Source organism: Anolis sagrei, chromosome Y, assembly GCF_037176765.1.
Source record: "Anolis sagrei isolate rAnoSag1 chromosome Y, rAnoSag1.mat, whole genome shotgun sequence".
In the NCBI taxonomy this organism is placed as follows: Eukaryota; Metazoa; Chordata; class Lepidosauria; order Squamata; family Dactyloidae; genus Anolis; species Anolis sagrei.
The window spans coordinates 67,183,735-67,201,750 of NC_090035.1; the positions used below are offsets into that span (position 1 = coordinate 67,183,735).

Genomic DNA, 18,016 nt, shown 5'->3' on the forward strand with positions numbered 1-18,016 from the left:
TTCTGAAACCTGCCCATCCAGCCTGGAAAACTCACAACAACCCAGTGATTCCAGCCATGAAAGCCTTCACCAATACATTGCTCCTATACTGTTGCTGTAGAGAAATTCCAAAGGATACCGTTTTGGGTTTGTTTTTTTTTTAAGGAGATTAGAAACTTTAAGAATTTCCTAAAAATTAGTGGATGACCCAAACATTCAGAAACTTGGGAGGGGGGAAGGCTTGCAGTGGTAAATGTGCCATCCAAGTGTGCCCATTTTTGTCCCAATAGCCCTAAAAATAATGAAAAGGGGAGCCTCAGAAGTTCCCCCATTACTGCAAATGGGCCGAATCTTCCCGGAGCGAAAATAGAACTTCTGTCTGATGGATCTGAGAAATCATATTTTCCCCTTCCAATTTTGGGAATTTCCCCAAAAAATGGAACTCCTCAAAAAATGAGACCAAAAATGGAATGGATTTTTGACAATTCACACATCCCTAGTTGTTACACAGTGGCATACCTCTGTTTATCATTGTAAACTTTTATTTTTGCTGAAGTAAGCTTTGAACATGTTTTACATGACTACATAAAACACAATTATACCAAGAAGAAAATGAATGTCCAACTGTTCTTAGAGCAATAAACTCCCCAAAAGCAGATAGAAAATGGTGTGAACTTCCATTATTATTATTATTATTATTATTATTAATCTTTATTTATACCCCGCCACTATCTCCACAAAGGGGACTCGGGGTGGCTTACTTGAGGCCAAGCCCAATAATACAATTACAATAAAATGAATACAAAACAGCAAAAATAACAACGCAATAAAATAAGGCAATAACATAAGTGAACATAAGAACATAACAGAGCAGTGCAAGGCTACTTCTTGGCAAAGCCATGTTTTGAGTTCCCTTGAGCCCCAAACTGATGTTGCTGTTGGTCGTCTCCAGCTGCCATGTTTGCATTGTCAACAAATAAGAAAGGAACATCTGCAAAATCTCTCTGAAGCAGAGTGACAATGGATGTCTTAAAGACCTGTTGGAATTTCTGTCCAACAAAAAGATAAAGACTGGAGGTGAAACAGAAATTGAAACACAGGCCAACCCTCATAACTACACTTAGAAAAAGATGTATTCCATCAGGAAGTTCGCCCAACAGCTGAGAAGCATAGTAGAGATGGTATGGAAGCCAACAGATGAAAAACGATACTACTGATGTGATGAGGATTTTAAATGTTTTCCTATATTTTCCCACTAATCTTCTTTTCTTAATTTCTTGTCCAATCTTATAGTAACATCCTGCTATAATCAAGAAAGGAAGCAGGAAGGCCAATAGGAATCGCATGACAAAGAGAACCAACCGAATGCGATATGCCAGCGCATCTCTTTCTGTTTTTTCTGCATCAAGAAAAAATGTGTAATTATTTTCACATATGATCCTTCCATTTGTTGCCTCATGAGTTTCCCGAAAAAGCAGGTATGGGACACTGAAGACTAAAGAAACAAGCCATGTTCCTGCAATGATTCGTCGGGCCCTGGATATTGTGCGGTTGTGCTGGGACCAAATGGGATGGCATACTGTGAAGTAGCGATCCAGGCTTATGATGGTGAGGATAAATACCTCAAAAAATATTCCTAGCGAACCGAGAGCATTGAGAACCTTGCATAGAACCTTACCAAAGATCCAGTGAAATCCAAGGAGGCCGTGCACAGCAAAAAAGGGCATGATGGAACTGACTATTAAGAAGATGAGAAGTAGGTGACGAAACCAGAGGATATTCACTGTGCTCTTCATCCTCACCACCAGCACCCAGAGAAACAGCCCATTTATGGTTGTGCCAACTAGGAAAGATACCAACAAAAAGACAGCAATGATAACATTGGTGGGGTTTATGGCAATTGGAGAGTAAGTGCTGTTCATTCCCGTCTCTGAAATGTTTGCCACAAAGACATCTATGCTCGCACTGCCCTGGAAGGAAATGGAAAGAAACAAAATGGTAACAGGTGAAATGACAAAAGAAAAAATAGAAGCAAATACTAGGCCTGTGTAAAACTATGTTTGAAGTTCACTGGTTTTAATTCACTGTTATATGCTATTTTAGTAAAAAAAAAAATTGTGTCAGGACCAACTTGAGACCCAAATTGCTTCTGGTGTGAGAGAATTGGCTGTCTACAAGGATGTTGCTCAGGAGACACCCGGATGTTTTGATGTTTTATCATCGTTATGGGTGGCTTCTCTCATGTCCCTGCATGGGGAGCTGGAGCTGGCAGAGAGAGCTCATCCACACTCTCCCCGGAGTCAAACATTCGACCTGTCCGTCTTCAGTCCAGTCTTCATTGCACCAACTGGGGGCTCCATTTTAGTGATGTAGTGTATTTTAGTGATGTGATGTATTTTATATTTTGTGAGGCATCGAGTTTTGCCAGTTACTTGTTGTGAACCACTTGAGTCCCTTGGGGATTGCAGAAATGATATATAAATGAAATAAATAAATACATACATATATAATTATTGTTAGTCCTCATAAGTCAGATCAAATTAGTTAAATTCATACTTATGGCATGAATGTTTTCCTACACATGGGCGTGGCCCATGCCAAAAACTTAAGAGTTGAAACTTAGCCAATACTTTTTATTAGAATTTTGTAAACCTCAGAAGCCTCTCAAAGTCAGCTTCATTTTCAGCGCAAGCGAAGCAAAGCCAAAAAGGCTACCATTTGTCTTTAAATTAATGGTCTTTCACCATTAGGAGAGGGAACCAGCAGGGTGAAAGCAGAGTTCATTGGGAAAGGGACTGAGAAAGCACAGGATTTTGGGAAATGCGAGGAGCCCTAGACCCGAGAATTCAAAAGGCCCTGACCTAAACTACATTTCCCAGAATTCTGCTCAGCATAAGAAAGCCCTAATCAGGATAGGGGAGAGATTTGTCCTTCCCTAGTGGCACGATCTAGAGTTCCAATAAATCTGCAAAGAGGAGGACTGACTGATACTTCTGCTAAGTAAATCTGCTGGGCTGGGAATAAATCCCTAACTGAAAATCCTCTTGGTTAATATGAGACATTCAATGAGATAGCTGTTTAAAAAAAAATGCCAAAACTTTTTTAAAATCCCTAAAAGCAGTAGCTGTATAAATATTTCTGAAAGTTGAGGGAATGATCCCTTGTTATCTTGTTTCATTGTACAGAAAATTCAAGGAGATAGGTCTTGTAGTTTAAAAAAAATGTTGCTTATAAAAAAATTGGAAATTCCCCAAAAGTCCATGGATAAGTGAAACGTTCTGAAACTTGATAGGCTAACAGTGGTAAATGTGGTCTCCCATCATAGCAAGTTTCATCCTAATAGCTGTAAAGATGAGGGAGAAAGGAGCCCCTGAATTTTTCCCACTTGAGCAATTACTATAACGAAAGGTAACAAAATTTTGTTATTATAGTAACAAAATTTTGTTGTTATAGTAACAAAATTTTAATTAAACGATACTTTAGAAACACTTTAGAAACAAAACGGCAACACCTCCTAATTTTGTAATGTGTTTTGAAACTGTTTTTCATCAATCACACATCCCTAAGTTACTGCCTGAGAGGGGGACATGTAATTATGGGAATGGGGAAAAGTGGCATTCTGGGTGATATCTGAACTTTGTGGAGAGAGGCCTAAAGATAATTGCTAGCCCCAACCAATGTAGAATTAAATTCTGGTTGGTAACAATATGTAGACTCCAGCCAGTGTCCTAGACTTGATAGCTGCCCATATATTTAGAGCAAGCTTCAGCACCTGGATAGCTTTCATAGCACTTGGATGCTCTGCTTACAGCTGGGGGACTCTGAAGAAAGCCATAATTAAAAATCAAATACCCTGCAGCATCAGAGCGGGTAGAACTAGAAACATATTATATGCACACATACAAGCACAACATAACAGCCAAGTAGACAGGTCTAAAATAAGTGGGAAATTCAGAAATCACTGACTGCACAACACCTTCAAAAGATGCTTCCCAAGTTTTGACTTAACATTTATTTATTTATTTATTTAAAAAATTTATATTCCACCCTTCTCACCCCGAAGGGGACTCAGAGCAGAGCACAGCATATACATGGCAAACATTCAATGCCGGGACACAAATTCACATACAATACTTAAACATTAAAAACATTTATCAAAATATTAAAATACACCATTTAAAACCATCCTAGTCATCCGCATCAGATCAATTGGCCCGGTCATCTTTCCTATTGCCGCTTTATTGCCCTGTCCCAAAAGCTTGGTCCCACAGCCAAGTTTTACCATCCTTCTAAAGGACAGGAGGGAGGGGGCCGACCTGATCTCACCAGGAAGGGAGTTCCATACAGGGAGCAATCACCGAGAAGGCCCTGTTTCTCATCCCCACCCATTGTGCCTGTGACAATGGCGGGACGGAAAGAAGGGCCTCCCCAGAGGATCTTAATCTCCGTGATGGTTCATAGGGAGAGATGCGTTCAGACAGGTAATTTGGGCTAGGGCCGTTTAGGATTTATAGACCAAAGCCAGCACTTTGAATTGTGCCCGGTAGCAAACTGACAGCCAGTGGAGCTGGCATAACATGGGAGTTGTATGCTCCCTGTATGCCACCTCAGTTATTAACCTGGCTGCCTCTTGTTGGACTATTTGAAGCTTCCGAGAAGTCTTCAAAGGCAACCCCACATAGAATGCATTGCAGTAGTCTATCCTAGATGTAACGAGAGCATGGACCACTGTGGCCAAGTCTGACTTCCCAAGGTACATCTGCAATAGAAATATATAGAAGTCTATTTCAACTTCTACCAGCTCCAAACCATTTCCGTTCCCACTTGCACTTTCTGGATAATAACCGCTTCCCATGTAATTATGGTTATTATATCCCAAAGATGGATGGATATGGAAAATAAATTTGAGGCAGAAGCAAATAATGGGAAGGAAAGGGGGCTAGGAAAACCCAGAAAAAAATAGAGTAAATAGAGTCACTTTTCCTTTGAGAGATGGAAACCAAGACTGATGAACTATTGCCAATAACACCTCACACTATTTAAACACTGATCCTTACCCCTGCCTTTTGACCACCTCAATATTTTATACTGCATATCTATGAATATCTATAAATATAATCTCAGAAAGGTTTAAACAACAGGAATGATACATTCCCACCCCTCTTCAGACAAGCCCCACTCACATAATTGCCTTGATCGAGTGATCTGGAAATGGTAGCTCTCATCCTTTTCTGCCTTGCAATTCAGTCTGCGAGAAAGTAAAAAAGCATCTGTGAGATTGTGAAAAAGTTTAGTGGAAAATGAAAAGTATTGTCATGGTGCAAATTACTTACCCATGAAAACCACTTCCTGATTTACAACTATGTGGAATTGTGGTTATGTTTTTGCATTTCCCAAATTGATCTTTACTATTCTCAGCAAAACGCCTGCGCTAACATCTCAAGAGTCTTGGTTGATGTGTACAGGAGATAATTTTGCTCTTGCATGCACTTGCTAATGATATTCTCTCCCAAGTGAAGTCAGGCTGGCTTCATCATAAATGCACCTCTGACTGATGGCCAAAACCCTTATCAGTTCCTATGTTCTTTTGGTTTTATAAGTGGCCTTTAAATAGTTTTAAATTTGTTTGGGAAAATGTTTTTAGCTGATTTTAGGATGTCTATTTGGGAGACATGGTGATTTTTTTTTTCATATCAGAAGCAACTTGAGAAACTGCAAGTCGCTTCTAGTCAGGAGCAACTTGAGAAACTGCAAGTGTGAGGGAATTAGCCATCTCCAAGGATATTGGGGATGCCCGAATGTTTTGCCATCATGTCCCCACATGAGAAGCTGGAGCTGACAGACAGGAGCTCACCCAACTCCCTGGATTTGAAGTGCTGACCTTTCGGTCAGTGGTCCTGCCAGTGCAAGGGTTTAACCAATAGTGCCACCGGGGGATCCACCATAGTGATAAAGGAGCCCAATAAAAATAAACCTTGTTGTCTTGGTTTTTAGGCATGTTCCTGGGGTTCTGAACAGGGTATAGGGTTACAGCCTGTGCTGGATGGGGTCGCACTCCCCTTGAAGGCGCAGGTTCGCAGCTTGGGTGTGACCCTGGATTCATCGTTGAGCCTGGATCCCCAGGTTTCAGCGGTGACCAGGGGAGCATTTGCACAGCTCAGGCTCGTGCGCCAGCTGCGCCCGTACCTCGGGAAGTCTGACTTGGCCACTGTAGTACACGCTCTGGTCACATCCCGCCTTGACTACTGCAACGCTCTCTACGTGGGGTTGCCCTTGAAGACGGCCCGGAAGCTCCAGCTAGCCCAGCGCGCGGCAGCCATGTTACTAACAGGAGCGGGACGCAGGGAGCACACAACGCCCTTGTTGTTCCAGCTCCACTGGCTGCCGATCTGCTACCGGGCCCAATTCAAGGTGCTGGTGTTGGCCTACAAAGCCCTAAACGGTTCCGGCCCAAAATACCTGTCTGACCGCATCTCGGCCTATGAGCCCACGAGGACTTTGAGATCGTCTGGGGAGGCCCTTCTCTCGATCCCGCCTGCCTCACAGGCACGCCTGGCGGGGACGAGGGATAGGGCCTTCTCGGTGGTGGCCCCCCCGGCTGTGGAACGCCCTCCCTGTAGACATCAGACAGGCGCCCTCCCTTATGACTTTCCGCAAGAGACTAAAGACGTGGTTGTTTGAGAAGGCGTTTGACTAAGTGCTACAACAATTGGCAATGATGATTGGAACGGAATATGGATAACGAGATTGGATTGTGATTCTATGATGAGACGTCACGAATGATTTAGTGTAATTGTATTATTGATAGTGATGTTGTTATTGTTGTTTGTGATATTGCCTTTATTGTAAATTGTTTTTATATGTTGTACACCGCCGTGAGTCGCCCTAGGGCTGAGAACGGTGGTCTACAAGTGCAGTAAATAAATAAATAAATAATTCTTATTCAGAAAATTGCATTGGATAGACCACATTGGCTCTAATTTCTTAGATAAGGTTATCATGATTTTCTATGAGAGAGCAGATAGCGACTGGTAGATGGCATACATTCTGTATCTCAAAAACTAAAGCTGAAAGGGAGAACTGGTGCCATTTTTGGAATCAGAGTCAGTTATGCCAATAAACAGGGATAACATTTGAGGCACCAAAATGTATATTGGCCAGAGTAATCAATTAACAAATGCTTGTAATAGCAGTACCCAATTAATAATAATGACCAGCATTCTACATTGACTACTTAGTTAAACACACTCTGTTAAGTAACATTCCCTGGCCTGAACACTCCCCAAACCACTCTGGAGCAACTTAAAAACGAAACGAATTTTTAAATTCGTTTCGTTATTGTTTCGGATTCGTTATGTATTCGTTTCGTTATCGTTTTGAAGTCGTTTCGTTATTATTTCTGCATGTCTGGGGCAAGTTTTATAGTTGTTTTTTGTTTAATTAGTGAAAAAAAATTATAATATCACACCAACAGTCAACAACAGAGGGAGAGGGAAGCTTCAGAAGTTCCCCCTGTCCCATTTGGAGGTTTTTTAGCATATTTCGCGGTTGCATCCGCCATTAACGAATCGATTCGTTATTGTTTCGAAATCGATTCGTTATTGTTTCGTAATTTTTTTAACATTTACGAAATTTCGTAAATATCGAACTTTTTAAAAGGAAAATTTCGGAATTCTTTTTAAAATCAAAACGCAAAACCCCCCAAAAAACGAATCGATTTTAGAAACAAATTTTTCGTGCCTCTTCAAATTCTGCAGCACTGCTGGTCACAGCTGACCTCCAGCTGGAGCGCTCAAGGGCCAGGGCTTCCCAGTTCTCAGTGTCTATGCCAGAGTTTTTAAGGTTGACTTTGAGCCATCTTTAAATCTCTTTTCCTGTCCTCCAACATTCCAATTTCTCTTCTTGAGTTCGGAATAGAGCAACTGCTTTGGGAGACGATGGTCGGGCATCCGGACAACATGGCCATTCAGTGGAGTTGATGGCGGAGGATCATCACTTCAATGCTGGTGGTCTTTGCTTCTTCCAGCATGCTGACATTTGTTCGCTTGTCTTCCCAAGGGATTTGCAGGATTTTTCGGAGGCAGCACGGAACTCCTGGAACATGGAATCATTCCAGGAGTTGCATGTGACGTCTGTAGACTGTCCATGTCTCGCAGGCATATAGCAGGGTTGAGAGAACAATAGCTTTATAAACAAGCACCTTGGTATACCTATGGATGTCCTGGTCCTCAAACACTCTCTGCTTCGTTAGGAAAAATGCTGCACTTGCAGAGCTCAGGCTTCACGCTTGCGTAAGTGGAAAGCATACACTTGGCAGGGCTAGGCTTCATGTGGTTATCTTTGTAGTAGCTAGAGACATCTTTCAAGGCATTAGGAAGTTGGTTTTTGACTGTTTTGGTCTTTTACTTGTGGTGTTAGGCCTAGGTCATCAGCATATATAAAGCTCTTTGTGTGTGGTGGCTGTGGCTGATCATTAGTAAAGATGTTAAACATCTTTAGTTAGTAAAGATCGTTAGTCAAGAGGTTAAAGGGTCAGAATGATGGTGATGGACATGGTTTAAAATCATAGAAAAGGTTTCACAATTATGACTTAGTGACTGTGGAGATGGAACCGTAATGAGTCAAGATAGTAAAAGAACATATATAACTCATATATGTTCATATATACTCAGGAGATTGCTTTTGTGTGAGCCAATTCGAATAGCAAAACTTTGCTCCCTCCTCTCCTGCTCCTCTCCAACAAAATAAAAGACAATTTACAGACTATCCAAGTTCCTTAGCAAAACAAAACAAAAAAGATTTACAGTCAGCCCTCAGCTTTCATTTCCAAGGGTTTTATTATTTTGGAGTTTGTAGCTTTGGCATTTTTGTCTTCTGTTGGATTTCCTTTGGGTGGCAGAGAAAAATGGAATGATTCGTTAGCAGCTTTATTTATTACTTACTAGCTTGGGGACCCGGCGCTGCCTGGGTTATTTGAGAAAGGAATTGTGTATCAAGGTTGGTTTTTATCAGTTATTTAGATGGCTCGCAATGGTCTCAGGAAGTTAGTGAAGGTACTTCGAATCCAATCATCTGTGGTCCATCCTCCTCCAAATTGCACCAGAATGGAGAGTGGATCGTGGGGGCTCTGTGCACCAAGTTCTGTTCTTGATCATTCATTGGATGAGGGTCACAGTGGTCTCAGAAAGTGAGTTTAGGTACTGCAAGTCCCATCATCCATTGTCTGTTCTCCCCCATCATCCATAGTCTCCCACAAACATCACCAGAATGTTGAGTTAGCCACCCATCCAAGGCACATTTAGTTTTCTCCTATTCTTTGTTTATATAAATAATAGAGTCTCACTTATCCAACCTTCGCTTAGCCAGTGTTCTGCATTATCCAATACAGTCTAGGGTGGGAGAAAGAAAGAATCCTTGTCTGTTTTGGTGCTAAATTCGTAAATACCGTAATTACTACATAACATTACCAATGTATTGAACTGCTTTTTCGGTCAATTTCTTGTAAAACATGATTTTTGGTACTCAATTTGTAAAATCATAATGGAATCATGATGGAATGGAAATTTGATGTTTAATAGGCTTTTCCTTAATCCTTCCTTATTCAACATTCCACTGGCCCGTTTATGTTGGATAAGTAAGACTCTGCTGTATTATAGATCTGTAATAAAATGAAATTGTCTCTTACTGCAAATTGGTCATTTTGAACTCACTTTCTGGAACTGAGCACAAAGGGGAAAGCGGAAGGAAGAGAGGAAGGGAAACACTGAGTTGTTTAAAACGCAGCTGGGGAAAAAAGGCAGGCAGAGGATTCATTAAAACTGTTCCTGCCAAATTAGAGGAATTGGAAGATGTGTTGCAATATCATGAAATGTATTCTGTACTTTAATTTGTGCAAGCAGCTTTAGAAACAGTAATCTCGAAACTAACAAAAGCCACATGGAAAGCCACAAGAAAACTTCAAGTCAACCAAAGAAAGACACAGCGGGGAAGGTGCAAATGTGTGCAGTTAAAACAGTCATCTGTTGAAACAGCTGCTGATCTATAGATCTTAAGATGCTTAATCTATACACAAACAGGCTATAGTTCCAAATGCTGCGAAGCCTCCCCTCAAATGACATTTCACTTAGAGCGCCATGAACATGTAGCCCAAACGCTGTCAATATCCTCCCCAAACACTACGGCTCAGCACTCAAGGAATGCTTTCATTTGGGGAGAATTTCATCCTAGATTTGTTTCCTTCACCACAGGCAGGCATCCCAAGGTTCTTTGTGTGTAATTTGCATGACCCCACCCACCACCTCTTCCTTAACCCTTTCCTACTCTTTTCTATGACACACAGCAAACACAGAGGAAGTGATCAGCAGCTGAACAGACTGGAGGGGTCTGACAATGGACCGGGACCAAACTTGGCACAGAGAAGCCCGTGACCAACTGAACATACTGCAGGGATTTGGGGGAAATGAACTTTGGGAGGTGTCATTCACCTGCATCCTGAGAGCATTCAATCCAGCTGACGAAGAAACTGGACCACACTTGGCATACAGACCCAACAAGGCCAACTGTAAATACTGGCTGGGTTTGAGGGTGATTGCCCTGGGAATCTGGGAGTTTCAGTTCACACTTATCCAGAGAGCACTGAACCCAGCTGATGACAGATCTGGACCAAACTTGGCACAGAGACCCAACATGGCCAACTGTGCATACAGGTCTGATTTGGGAAGGATTGACCCACAATTCTGGGAATTGTAGTTCACCCATATCATTATGTATTTTCTAATGGGCATGGAGCAAACCAACTTTTGGGTTCTCCTGGAATGTAGATGTTTTGCCAAAAGAAAGCTGGAGAGAAGGTCCGTCAGAGACCAACTGCCTCTGCCATTCCCACACTAGGTTGCACCTCCCTTTTGCATAATCCTAAAGGTTGAACCTTAAATAGGCTATACTTTAAATAAAATGACCCATCTTTCAACCCAACGTTCTGGGTGTGGTCTCGTATTTTTCCGTTTGTCACTTCTCCTATATGCAGTTAAATCATCTGAAAATAGCTAAGCTAATGTTTCTCAACCTTCCTAATGCTGTGACCCCTTAATAAAGTTCCTTATGTTGTAGTGATCCCGGCCATGAAATTTTTTTTCATTGCTTCTTCATAACTGTAATTTTGCTACTGCTATGTGTTGTAATGTAAATATATGATATGCAGGATGTATTTTCATTCACTGGATCTAATTTGGCACATATACTCGATATACCCAAATTTGAATGCTGGTGAGATTGGGGGGGGGGGGTCATTTGGGAGTTGCGGTTTCTGGGATGTATAGTTAACCTACAATCAAAGAGCATTCTGAACTCCACCAACGATGGAATTGAACCAAACTTGGAACTCAGAACTCCCATGGCATACAAAAAATACTGGAAGGGTTTGGTGGGCATTGACCTTGACTTTTGGAGTTGTAGTTCACCTACACCCAGAGAGAACTGTGGACTCAAACAGCGACAGATCCGGTCCAAACTTGGCCCAAATACTCAATATGCACAAATGTGAACACTGGTGGATTTTGGGAAAAATAGACCTTGACATTTGGGAGTTGTGATTGTTTGGATTTATAGTTCACCTACAATCAAAGAGCATTCTGAAACCCACCAATGATAGAATTGAGCCAAATTTCCCACACAGAACCCCCATTCCTTGAAGGGACTCTTTGGTGCAAACCTCCCTCCAGCCATGCATGCTCTCCCTCACCCATGCATGCGCACCATGCTGCTATGCGCTGAGCATGCCTGCTCTCCCCTCCCTGTTTGGAGTCTCAGAAACAGGCCTCCCCTTGGCTGAGACGACAGCTTATCACAACAGAGGAGGGCTTTTGATGGAAGGATTTGCTGCCAGATTCCAAAAAGGAAGATAATGACAAGCAGGGAGATCTTCAGCTTTCTCTGCCTAAGGGGTTCATAAGACTATCAAAAAAAATTCTGATGGTTTTTGGCGAACCCCCAAAACTCCCTCGCTTCACCACCAGGGGTCATGACCCCAAGGTTGAGAAATGCTGAGTTAAGCCTTAAAAAAGAAAAGAAAAAGAAATTGTCATTCCCATTTCTAAACTTTGGTGGCCACTGAGTAAACATCAGAAGATCATTGGTAGACACTCAAGAATTTATTACACAATGGCTTCACTTTGTTGTCATGCATTGGAGTTCCCTTTTTTATAGATCTGAGTTCTCCTCAACTTTTGCCTTCTGTCTTCTGAGTCACAGAAGTCTCTCCCTGCTATAATAAGCATTTGCTCTCGTAACAAACTAGCCTTGTATCTTAGAAACATCAACTGTTGGATAACCAATCAGATTCCATACTTCCTGGTGCAATAGATATTGTTCGTACTGTCAACTACAGATAGGCTGCGAAATCCTACAGCAAATACACGAGCTGTGAAGTGGCCAAAGTTCCACAGAGGAAAACAAAAAGTAGGATGAGCTATTTCTTTGAGATCTTGATGCTTGGACTAGCTTCCTTCTCACTGGATTGGGATGGTAAGTGAGAAATTGAGAGAACAGAGCTCAGAGCCAGAAATAATCCAAGTGGGATTATTCTACACAATATTTTCTTTGATCAAATGTTCTCTATTGAAAGGACCTGAATTTCTTTTTTTCTTTGCAGGTGCATTGTCTACAACCTATGATTACACACTGAATGCCCCTCGTGCTGTGTCAGTTGAGGAGGGGCAGTCTGTCTTCATCCCATGCAACTTCACGTTCCCAACATTAGCCAACAACAACATGGCCAAACTGTATGGATACTGGTATGAGGAAGGAAGCAACGTTGTCTCTGATCCTCCGGTGGCCACCAACGATGACAGAAAAGCAATCGCACAGTATGCCCATAAGCGCTTTTATCTACTGGAAGGTCTACAGCAAGGGGTTTGCTCTTTCATCATCACCAATGTTCAAGATATTGACCAAAAGACGTATTTCTTCAGAATGGAGAAAGGAAGAACAAGAATAAATTATCATGACTTTCAAACAACTGTGAGAGTGACAGGTGCGTGCCTCTGAGCTATCTACTAAAGTCCTCTCCAAGCACTAATCACTGTCTTATCACTTTGTGGCTTAGGCAGATTATAGTTGCCATCTGATTTCCTTTAAAGGAAGGTATTGTTCAGAGTGTTTCTGAACATTGGCTGCTAATAGCTGTCGTGTTATATTTCAGATCACATTGTTCTATCTTTTACTCTGAACTTCATAGGAGTCATATGAGTAGAGAATCTATTTGGGGGATATCAATGCTGAAATAGTACTCATTGCAAAACTTCTAGTAGCAGTGGGTTGTTGTAGGTTTTTCAGGCTATATGGTCATGTTCTAGAAGGATTCTCTCCTTACATTTCGCCTGCATCTATGGCAGGCATCCTCAGGCGAAAAGTCAGGAGGGAATGCTTCTAGAACATGGCCATTTAGCCCAAAAAACTTACAAAACCCAGCGATTCCAGCCATGAAAGCCTTTGACAACACATCTAGAAGCAGCAGAGGTGGGAAACACTCCCATCCCATTACCTCTCCTTGGCCCAAACTGGAGGGGGGAAAGGCAGCCTTCCCTCCTCCCCTCCTTCCTCACCTTCTTATTAAACCTGAACAGAGATCATCAGTAACACGAGGAGAAGCTATTTTGGATGCTTGAAGTGTGTAGAGCAGAGGAAACCATTTTCAATAAGGGCTTCTTGCAAAAGCTTATTTGCAGAAAGACTTTGACAAACATGTTTAAGGATGCAAGAGGTGGGAGCTGTGAGTTTTTCACTGGTTCAATTGAAGCTCTAACTTGTTTGTAACTGCACTTTGCAAATTCATGACCTTATAAAGTCAGGATCTCATCAGACTTACCAATTTAAGTATTTTAGGATGCTTGTAGCCAGTTGAGGGATGGATGAACATGCAGCTCATCACACTACATCCCTCAACTTCCGGCAGAGACCCCACCTCCAAATAGTTTCCTCGTCAACATGGGAAGGCTTCCATGTTGTGCTGGCTCCAATGGCACCAGCACACTTCTGCCACACTCAGGCGATGCTTCACCCATTTTTGGGGGGGAAGAGTCACTGCACTGGAGCAGCACGTGGGCAATGGAGTCACCCTGAGCACCTGCCGTTTCACCATGCTTGCAGGTGAACTGGTATGGGGTGGTGTGTGTGTGTGTGTTTGATAAAGTCCTATATGTTAATACAAGAACTTTCACAAGTTACTAAACTAGTAATGTTGTCTTTTTTCTGATCTTATTGTTACAGCACCCCATAAGGACTTCTTCTCTACACTGTTTAGATCTTCGAATGCAACAGTTTCCTTCCTGATAGGTCTACTCCTCATCAAGTAAGTGTTCACTTGCCTTTGATGCCCATCCAGTGAACTACTTTGGCTGGAAAAAGAGAAATGGAAGGGAGGATTTTTAGGAATAAATAACATGGGAGCCAGCATGGTGTAGTGCAGCATTTCTCAACCCGGGGGTCAGGACCCCTGGTGGGCAGTCACAATGGATTGTGAGAGGAGTTCTCAAACATCATCAGAAAACAGTATTTTCTGTTGATCGTGTGGTTCTGTGTGGGAAGTTTGGCTCAATTCTATCATTGATGTGGTTCAGAATGCTCTTTGATTTTAGGTGAACTATAAAATCCAGCAACTACAACTCCCAAATGTCAAGGTCTATTTTCCCAAGATTCCACCAGTGTTCACAATTGGACATATTGAGTATCTGTGCCAAGTTTGGTCCAGACCTATCATTGTTTGAGTCTACAGTGCTCTCTGGAGGCAGGTGAACTACAACTCCAAAAGTCAAGGTCAATGCCCACCAAACCCTTCCAGTATTTTCTGTTGTTCATGGGAGTTCTCTGTGCCAAGTTTGGTTCAATCCCATCGTTGGTGGTGTTCAGAATGTTCTTTGATTGTAGATTAACTATAAATCCCAGCAACTACAACTCCCAAATGACAAAATCAATCCCTTCCACCAGTATTCAAATTTGGGCGTATCAGGTATCTGTGTCAAATTTCATCCAGTGAATGAAAATACATCCTGCATATCAGATATTTACATTACGATTCATAACAGTAGCAAAACTACAGTTATGAAATAACAATGAAAATAATGTTATGGTTGGGGGTCACCACAACATGAGGAACTGTATTAAGGGATCATGACATTAGGAAAGTTGAGAAACACTGGTGCAGTGGTTTGAGAATTGGACTATTACTCTGGAGTCCAGGGCTTGATTTTCCACTCAAACGTGGACATTCACTGTGTGACTTTGGCTGGGTCACACTCTCTTATCCCCAGAATACCCCATGATATAGCTGCTTTGTATTAGAAACAACTTGAAGTCAAATGAGGAATATGAGGAATCCCAGTGATAATTACTGGGATCCTTCACAGTCCTCGTGTTCTTATGTGATCCCACCTCCTGACTAATGATTATGTACTCTTACCATTTTCTTTCAGAGTTTTTCTTTGTTCGTTGTTATTTTTTGTTGTCTTCTGGTTTTCAAGTGGGAGGAAGACTCAACTTAATCCAAGTGGGTGTGAACAAATTGCAAGGGTGAGACCAACAGAATTCATAACATCTCTTCTGCCCAATCTTTGCACAGAGTCTGGATCGTTTCCATCCAATGAACTCTTGTTGAGTGGCAGAGGAACCCAAAAGCAAATGTGTCTATGATGCCACCCATCAATACCAGCAAAGAGGACATGACTGTTAAGCTTGGTTTTCAAACTCAGAGATGTGGGTTGTAAACACTATAGCATAAATAACTTTTTGTTCAAGGAAAATTCAATTTTTTTTAAAAAAGTATGAATCATAGAATCAAAGAGTTGGAAGAGACCTCATGGGCCATCCAGTCCAACCCCCTGCCAAGAAGCAGGAATATTCCATTCAAATCACCCCTGACAGATGGCCATCCAGCCTCTGTTTAAAAGCTTCCAAAGAAGGAGCCTCCAACACACTCCGGGGCAGAGAGTTCCACTGTTGAACGGCTCTCACAGTCAGGAAGTTCTTCCTCTTGTTCAGATGAAATCTCCTTTCTTGTAGTTTGAAGCCATTGTTTCGTGTCCTAGTCTCTAGGGAAGCAGAAAATAAGCTTGCTCCCTCTTCTCACATATTTATACATGGCTATCATATCTCCTCTTAGCCTTCTCTTCTTCAGGCTAAACATGCCCAGCTCCTTAGGCCGCTCCTCATAGGGCTTGTTCTCCAGACCCTTGATCATTTTAGTCACCCTCCTCTGGACACATTCCAGCTTGTCAGTATCTCTCTTGAATTGAATTTTTTTTCTAAGGACTTCCGGGTGGAGGCAAGATGGAGGTAGCAGCAGCTTTCTGAGCTCTGGGAGCCCAGGGAACTGAAATCCTCTTCTAACGGGCCTGGAGAAGGCCATTTCTCCCCAGTATCGGCTGGCGTATCTTATTCGTTGAGGTGGCTTTGGATGGGAAGGTGGGGGTCCCAAAGAGCCCCAACAACCCAATCCGGAGCCCCAAGAGACAGAGGCCGCGGAAGAAGGACGCCAACCGATTGGGATCGGTGAGCAAGGCTACCGCCTTCACTGTGCTTAGCAAAGGACTCAAAGAAGAAAGGAAGAAAGAAAGATAAAGAAAACAGAGGGAAAGAAATGAGAGGTAGAAGGGTAAAACCCCTCAAAATATAAATAAATAAAAGGAGGCTCAAGAGTTGCAAGAGAGATATACAAATAGAATGTAAATAGAATGTAAAGAACTTTGAACTTTGATACTCTTCACATACAGGTGGGAGAACCCCATTACTCTACTACTCTAATCTACTACTCTACTACTCTACTACTATTATTGTTGAACTATTATTACTGAACTGCTATTATACTATATTATTACCATACTACTAATATACTACTAATATAAGTACCGTGCAAGGCGGCAAGGCGGCGGAGAGGCTGCAGAGGCGAAGAAGCGGCGAGGAAGCGGGAAAGGAGTGCAGTCGGCGCAGGAGAACCAGGAGGTTACCAGGAGGCACCGAAAAGAAAAGGAAAGTAGAAGACGTCACGAAAGGAAAGTAAAAGTGGAGTAAAAGAGAAGTAAAAGAGAGAAAAGGGGTTTAAAAATAAATTTGCAAGCACCTCCATGGCGCCTAACTGTGCTTTACTGTGCTGCTTGGAGGAGAAACATAATAAACCCAAACAAGTTCTTCAAGCTGAGGAGGACGAATTGAAGGTCTGGAAGACTCTTAAATCTACGAGAAGTAAGAGGAATATAATAGGGCAAATAAACAGACTAGGACCAGAGGACTATAGCCAGCTAAAGTGAGTAAATTAAATTACAATTAATTAAAATTCTAACCATAAGTGTAATTGAGTAATTGAGTAATAATATTGACATTAATTATATTGGGAACCTACCAAGTAGATCTATACTGGGTTAAAATCATAAGAACCATATGAATAAGTAATTCATGGCAATAACTTTATTATGAATTAAAGAACTGACTGATTTCATGAAGACATATAGAGTTAGTGTGATTTTTTGTAATAATGGATTGTAAGTAATGAAATTTGAAAATATGGAATTTGTATAAATGTGAAATAGAATCTTTCTAGTATTACATTAATTGCTATTTAATTGTGGATTAATTTATCTCAGATATTGGATGGACTAAGACACTGAGGTAATTAAATAATATTGAATATTGTGAAGTCAGAAAAATTGATTTGTGGAAGCATAAATTCATTATAAACTTGTAAGAACAAAGACGGAATCTAATGAACATCAGGAAAGAACACAAATCAGACTAAATACCTAATTGTCAAAGTTAAGAAATAATCAACCCACATAGTGGGATTCTTATTTCTATAATTCTACTGACCCAAGCAACAACAACTAAAGAAAGAAATAGATAAAGACATTAAAGATGGAGAAGCCTAATACAGCAAAACAAAACAAAATACCGGCAATAAGAAGACACTCTGTTCAAACAAGCAGAACCTTCCCTAAAAGACTTAATGGCTGAGCTACTTAAAATCCAAGCAACGCAAGAGAAACTACAAGAA

The 18,016-nt window shown here is 41.5% G+C and overlaps 1 protein-coding gene across 1 annotated transcript; it reads right to left on the reverse strand.

The window, feature by feature from the left end:
• Nucleotides 1-860: 860 nt before the first annotated feature.
• LOC137095658 (probable G-protein coupled receptor 33) lies at nt 861-5,234 on the reverse strand. The gene is made up of 2 exons (XM_067462422.1): nt 5,163-5,234; nt 861-1,949 (listed from the first exon to the last, which is right to left on the reverse strand). The coding sequence occupies exons 1-2, from the start codon at nt 5,202-5,204 to the stop codon at nt 861-863; spliced, it is 1,131 nt and encodes a 376-aa protein (XP_067318523.1). The 5' UTR covers nt 5,205-5,234.
• Between the last annotated feature and the right edge of the window lie 12,782 nt (nt 5,235-18,016).

What these genes read in the sequence shown, in the direction of transcription:
- LOC137095658 (XM_067462422.1), bottom strand. Translation starts at nt 5,204, where the DNA reads ATGAGAGCTACCATTTCCAGATCACTCGATCAAGGCAATTAT. An exon ending in CACTCGATCAAGGCAATTAT is followed by an intron (nt 1,950 to 5,162) that starts GTGAGTGGGGCT and finishes ATTTCCTTCCAG; the next exon opens with GGCAGTGCGAGCATAGATGT.